Below are 7168 nucleotides of genomic sequence, written 5' to 3' on the forward strand. Positions count from 1 at the left end.
AAGTGTGAGGAGGAGCAGCTGAGGGAGCTGGGGGTGTCCAGCCTGGAGCAAAGGAGGCTGAGGGGAGACCTGCTGGCTCTGCAGCTGCCTGAGAGGAGGTTGGAGCCAGGGGGGTCGGGCTCTGCTCCCCAGGAACAAGGGATGGGACAAGAGGCGATGGGCTCCAGTGGTGCCAGGGGAGGCTGAGATGGGATCTTGGGCAGCATTTCTTGCTGGCAAGGGTTGTCAGGCCCTGGCCCAGGCTGCCCAGGGCAGGACTGGAGTCCCCATCCCTGGAGGGGTTTCCAAGCCCTGGAGATGTGGTGCTGAGGGCCATGGGTCTGTGGTGGCCTTGGCAGGGCTGAGGGAATGGTTGGACTGGATGATCTTGAAGGTCTTTTCCAGCCAAAACGTTTCAATGACTCAATGGTTGCCCTCTTCTTCTCCTGACAGCTGCAGAGCACCGGCCGGCTGCTGGAGGAGCAGCTACCAGAGATGATGACAGAGCTGTTGGCAATAGCACGTGACAAGATGCTGTGTCCTTCCGAGTCCATGCTGACACGGTCCCTGCTGCTGGAGGTCATCGAGCTGCACGCCAACAACTGGAACCCCCTGACGCCCACCATCACGCAGTACTACAACAAGACCATCCAAAAACTGACGGCTTGAGGGGCAGGGCCAGGTGGGGTGGGAAGGGACGAGAAGAAGACATGCGCCTTGAGGGGATCCAGTGAGAGCTTTTCCCCCCATTTCAATCCCCCCAGCAGCCCAAACCCCAGCATGTTCGTGGGGTGGGCAGGGAGGAGCATGTTTCTTTTTCAGCTGCATCGCCAAGTGCCACCCCCTGTCCCTGCCGGGTCATCGTTTGGCTTTCGGAAGAAGACGGAGATTTCGGGGAAGGAAAAGAAAAAAAAGAAGAAATAGGAAAAACACACCAAAAAACCCAACAAAACAAAGAAGCAAAACAAGTGGGGTCTAGTATTGTTTTCACACCGTCCTCCTGCCTTGCCCTGGCCAACTGGCAGGAGACAGCAGGCAGCAGATGTCCCGGGAGGACAAAACCAGACACGCTACACCAGATGTTCATCATCGGTGGCTTTTGTCAAGCCTTGGTTTTTTTTTTTCCACCCCCTCTTCTTGTCTTTGACTCTTTGTGTCTCCCCCACGCTCCTCCTCCTCACCACCCCTCCAACAGTGGGCGGGAGAGCGGGAGGACTTTCTTATTTGCACCGGCTTTTGGTTTTCCTCGAGGGTTTGTATGTTCCTCCTTGTTGGGTTGTCTTGTTGAACGGACACTTGGGAGCAGGTCAGAGACGGGGAGAGTGACGCCTTCCTGACTGCTTGGTGCACGGGAAGGTGCTGAAGCAGAAGGAGCATTTTAAAGGAGTCCCAAAGCCACTGCAGGAGTAACGTGGCCACCATTGTCTTGCCAGTAACCTCGATGGGTTGAGAAACATGTCCTCTGAGCTGGGAGCTCTGAGAAACAGGGGATTCTGTGGCTGTTCAAGTTGCGCTCAACCACTATAACCCATTTCTTCTTTTTTTTAAGGGTTGCTTTTTTGTTTCCATTGAAGGAGTGGTTTATTGTAATTACTGTCATGGTTGTAATTATAAATTTAAATCCAGGTCTGTTGTAGTCAGGCCAAATAATGTACAGGGCGAGGGAGAAATGAAGGTTTGAAGTTCTTTGGAGGCTGGGAAAGAGAAGACAGGATGTGAAGAGCAAAAAGGAGGAAAAGAGGATAAAATAGGAAAAGCCAAAAATAGAGGTTTTTAACTGGCTTTAACTAGTTGAATTTGCTAGTTTAATTTCCTAGGTGTGCAGTGTACAGGAGCAGCTCTGTCCCATGGCCGGTGTTAAGTGACACTGTGTCCTCCAGGGATGAGTGACATGTTCAGAAGGGAAGAGTTTGCTTGGGGATCCCTGGGTTGCTCCATGCTGGAGCATCCCGAGGGATAGGGTGGCTGCAGGGGGCACTGGTGAGATGCTGCCTGGGTGAGGAGATGTCCAGAGGGTGAGGAGACTGGTCCGGAGGGACACACCATGCCCCGAATCATCAATAAGACCTGGTGGTCTCCATATTTACTTGTCTAATGATGTTTTTACCCATGAAATCACTTCTGGTGCTTATTTTGGTGAAGCCTAATGGGGTTGCAAGCTGCCCCATCCTATCTGCACAGTGGAAGAGGAGCCAAGGAAGGAAAAATTCCAGCAGCCAATCCCATTATTAGATTTTCTTTCTCAGTGACAAGAAGGGAATTTATGGCACATCGCCAGCACGCACAGACCCCTCTTTGGGTCCAAACTCAGCAGCTCAAACCCATTTTTTTCAAGCAAAACATTGGATTTCTGGTGGCTTGTAGGAAAGGGAGATTTCACCCCAACCTCTTCGGATGGGTAGGATGTTCTCGGGTGCCTTATGAATGTGTTGGTCTGTCCGTGCTGAGGAGGAAGCTTTTGGCTGCAAAACTTCAAGGGCAGAAATTTTCAGCAGAAAATGTGTTGCAGGAGATGAGAGTCCTGATGCTGCTGTTCAAGTTCTTCCCCTCCCTGGAAGTGTTGAAGGACAGGTTGGATGGGGCTTGGAGCAACCTGGTCTAGTGGGAGGTGTCCCTGCCTGTGTTAGGGTGGGTTGGAACTGGATGATCTTTAAGGTCCCTTCCAAGCCAAACCATTCTATCAATATTTGAATTTTCATCTGATGTTCTGCAGCTGCAGTTTCTAATCTGTACATGGAGCAAGAGGAACGAGCTGGAAACAGAAGCTTCAATTTTCCTGTCTAACCAGAAAGCAGCAAAATTATTGCTGGATGCACTGGACCTGTCTGGAAAAATGAATTTCCACTTCTTGGACTCAAACCCAGGAGCTTCACGTGGTGATGGCACCTTGCATTGGGTCAGCTTCATTAGTAGCAATGAGAGTTGATAATATTAATGAGCAACTGAACGTCATTAAGGTGGCAAAGCCCAGCAGTATTATAAGGCTGAGGATTGTCCTCATTGCTCTTGTTTTTTCCTGCTCCTTGGTTTCTCAAGGAGTGGAGGAGAAGGGAATAAACACCATCACAGCATGCCCAGGCCCAACATCAGTCTTCTGGGAGAAGACCTGAAACCAGTTTTGTCGTGATTTTTTTGTTTGTTATAAAGAACAGAAAAGTCCTGTGATGAGGGCACAGCTGTGGGTCGGGGTGCCAAGGATCCCAGAAAGGAAAAACAAAAATACACAAAACCAAAAGTAATGGGAGATTTTGCTTCTAAAACCTGGACTTTTCAGCCAGAGATGATGTGTAGGCTGCGTGGCAGTATTTTTGCTGAAGCGTTTCCCTCCCAGCCAAGAGTGTTGATTCCATTTGCCCATGGGGATGCAATCCTGCAAGCCTTTCTCTGACTGGGCGTGGCCCATGACTTTCTCCTCCAGCAGTGGGATTTCTCCCATGGAAGAATTTTGAGGTGAAATCCATCAGGTTTTTTTAATGTCTTGCCATTTATCTCCGCTATTAACGTACGCTTGTCCAGCCATTAACCACTTCAGTACGTCAGTCCCTCCATTGATACATGAGAAGCAAAATGTTGACCAAAACCAGGGTTTTTTTTCCCCAAAAAAAACCATGCTGCCCATGGTATCTTTCCAAAGTCCATCTGTAGGAAGCCAGCAGACACGTGGCATCATGAACCACGGTACCACTTTGGGAAAAGAGGTACCACGAGGTCATTTGATGGAGCAGGACGGGAAGGAGCACTGGGAAGTTTTTGGGATTCCTGGTGAGAGCACCTAAGGATGTCACTGAGTATTTTCTGCTCTTGTTTGTTTGTTGGTTGGTTTTCTTTAGAAACAGTCGCCAAAGAGTGTCATTCTACAACGTGCATTTTGGAAGGTGTGAAGCCACCAGCTCCATCTCCCCAAAATTAGCTGGATTCCATCTTCACTGCTCAATAAAAGAATCTGTGTGGGTTGGTTGGGGTTTGTTTTTTTTCAATACATTTTTCCCAGAAGGTTCCATCAGCAAAGGGAAAAAAAAATCACCTCCTTGGGCCAAAAAAAAAATGTTTGGGGCCAAACTTTGGGCTGGTTTGAAGGTGAGTGGCTGAAGCCACTTCAGAGGAGAGATGCTCTTCACCACCACTGTGCCGACCCCCCTCAGATGCAGAGCAGGTTTTCCAGCTCCCTCCAGACACCCCAACACCTAATTCACCTCATTCCCAGTGATATTCTTTCCAAACTGAAGGTTTGTGGTTTGTTTTTTTTTTTGCTACCCACCTCATGGAGGTGAAATGAAAATGGGGGGGGGGGAAGAGAATATGAAGCAATTTGCTTCTTTCCCCTCTTCCCCTGAAGGAGATTAATTAGTGTCTATTCTTGGCATGATTGATGGCTTCGAAGGAAAACCTGTCAGAATAACTTATGGTTCATTTTCCATGCTTATTTTTATAACATTCCTCACCTGGAAATCTCTCAAAATCTGAATTTTTAATCTTTTTTTTTTTTTTTCCCTGCTGGGTATTTTATGGTTTTACACTAATTCTGCTCTGGTGATAATTTCAGTAATTTTTTATTTTTGGGGGAGAGAAACCACACAGAGGGTTGCAAAGTCCACTGTCCATAGCCAAGGGAGCTGCAGAACACAGAGTTAATGCTTAGCAATCCATTATTTTATTATTTTTTTAATGTATTTATTTGCATTTGAAGAAGCCACGTTTTTAATTTAATCATATTTGTCGAACTAAGTGCTTTAAAAAAATAATTAAAAATAAAGAAAAAAGAAAAAAAGAGGAAAAAAAGGTTTTGGGGAGGAAAAGGACTAGATATTCATCCTAGAGAAAACACAAACTCATTGTTTTCAGCATTTCAGAGACTGATAAAACAAGGGAGCTCATAACTCTTTGTGGCAATTCAGTCTTTGTTTATAGAACATCCAGACCCACTGTATGCTATAAAATGCATCATCTGAGTAATAAATGTTTAAAGCTTGACATTTTCCCATCTCTTCGTGGGTATGTTCTGCTGTGGGAGAGGCTTTCCTGGTGTTTGGGATGGAAGAAAAGGAAGATATGGAGGGAGGAAATAGCCCTAAGGGTGTGTGCTTGGAAATGGAGCAGAGGGAGGGATCCTTCCATCTGTGGGGATAGCTCAGTCCATGCTCCTCGTGCCAGGTCACATCCTGCACGGTGCTGTGGCCTTAAGTGGGGTTGGTGCTTCCTGTGGGGGTGAGAGGCAATGGGTGGAAACTGAAACACAGGAGGTTCCACATAAACATCAGAAAAAACTTCTTCACTGTGAGAGTGACAGAGCCCTGGGACAGGCTGCCCAGAGAGGCTGTGGAGTCTCCTTGGCTGGAGACATTCCAAACCCGCCTGGACACGTTCCTGTGTGATGTGCTCTGGGTGATCCTGCTCTGGCAGAGGGGTTGGACTAGATGATCTTTCCAGGTCCCTTCCAACCCCTGAGATTCTGTGACTGTGATTCTGTGAGGATGAAGCCCCACAGAGTGGTGCAAAGGGCTCGGAGATCCATGGGTGATGGATTGGGCCCCTCTTCCAGCTTGGCCTCCAGGGTGTCTGTCCCATCTTTTTGTGTCTACCTCAGTTGGACCTGGGTCTGTTGGAGGACCCTCCCATTTAACACATCCATTTTAGCCCATGCTACACAGGCTCACAAACCACTTCTTCGTTTTTGTCCATTCTAAATAATAATAATAATAATAACAAGAAGAAGAAAAATAAAAAGAAAGAAGGAGAAGGAGAAGGGGAAAGGGGAAAGGGGAGGGGAAGGAGAAGGAGGAGGAGGAGAAGGAGAAGAGGAGAAGGAGGAGGAGGAGAAGGAGAAGAGGAGAAGGAGCAGGAGAAGGAGAAGGAGAAGGAGAAGGAGAAGGAGAAGGAGAAGGAGGAGGAGGAGGAGGAGGAGGGGAAGGAAAAAGAGAAGGAGAAGGAGGAGGAGAAATAGAAAAACATAACTTTTTCTAAAACAGCTCCTCTAGAAAACCCTTCTGTAGTCCAAGCCAAAATTGGCTTTGCAGGTCAATGGAGATGAGGGGTTTCTGCCAGTGTGTCAACAGGCTCTGGCCAGAGAGTTGGAGGTGAAACAGTTCTTGCTTTTGAAGAACCATTCTTGCAAAAGACCCTACATGACCCAGAGCTCGCTGCAATGAAGCCAAGCTGCAAGATAAATATATAAAGGAGGTGGAAGAAGGTGGGTCCTGGCTATTGGCTCAGCTCGTTGTTGTGAGGCCATGAATAAAGAGATGTTAAAAATGAGGTGCAGGCCACTTGGAACCAGTGCAAGTCACCCAGTGCTCCATGCAAGCTTGTATCTGCTTAAGGACCAGGTATTGACCTCAAAGTCCACATGAATTCCCCCTCAGCACCAGTTCTGGAACCTGTTTGGGACACACTGACCCATGGTCAGGTAGGTTTGCAGCTCTTGCTGTGCATCACACAGGAGGGTTTCTCCTTACCCATAGGAGACCCATGAAGATTGAGGAGATGTTGTCAAGACAGGGAGTAGTAAGTGCTGATCAGGGTTTCCTTCAGGTTTTAACCCATGGACCAAAAAGTGCCAATGACAGACATTTTGGCTGTGGTTGACACATGGGACCTTGGGGAACCACCAGCTCAGCTAATGCCTGACCACAGCACATCAGGCTGATGTCACCCATGACCTGCCTGCACATGTCACCCTGTGTCCAGCTCCTGGCCAGGGGGTTGCACAACCACTGCTGATGGAGCAGGAGGCTATGGTCAAGAAAGCCTAGGGCCCTGCAGAGCTCACAGTTATTCTTTCTAAAGGTAAGAGAGAGAGATGCTTGTTTCTCATCTCCATATACAAGACAACCAGTGGGAGGTGTCCCTGCCCATGCAGGGGGGTTGGAACTAGATGATCTTTAAGGTCCCTTCCAACCCAAACCAGTCTAGGCTTCTATGAACAGCCAGAAGGAACTCCTCTCCAGTAGATGCATGAAGCAAAAGCCCAGTCTCTTGGACTGGGAAAGCTGGGGATCCCACTGGTACATCCCAGCATCCCTCAGGTAAAAACCAGGAGCAAGCCACAGGACAAGCATCTAGCCCAGCACTCCCCACAGAAGTGTGGAAATGGTCTCCATAACCACTCACCTGGACTTTGCACAGGTCCTAGACACAAAGGAAACTTCTTTCTCCACCTCTCACACACATACAGGCACACATAATAGAATCC

At 48.1% G+C, this 7168-nt stretch overlaps 1 protein-coding gene across 2 annotated transcripts in view; it reads left to right on the forward strand.

Moving 5' to 3' along the window:
- The window catches only part of CTIF (cap binding complex dependent translation initiation factor), a 149783-nt gene extending 144833 nt beyond the window's left edge, over positions 1–4950 (forward strand). For both annotated transcript variants that reach the window (XM_051641715.1, XM_051641716.1), the window contains exon 12: positions 433–4950. In XM_051641715.1, coding sequence (XP_051497675.1) covers positions 433–648 — 216 coding nt within the window. In that variant the 3' untranslated portion in view covers positions 649–4950. The remainder of the gene's footprint in view (positions 1–432) is intronic.
- Positions 4951–7168: the final 2218 nt, after the last annotated feature.

The sequence above is a fragment of the Apus apus genome, chromosome W (genome assembly GCF_020740795.1).
Source record: "Apus apus isolate bApuApu2 chromosome W, bApuApu2.pri.cur, whole genome shotgun sequence".
Lineage (NCBI taxonomy): Eukaryota > Metazoa > Chordata > Aves > Apodiformes > Apodidae > Apus > Apus apus.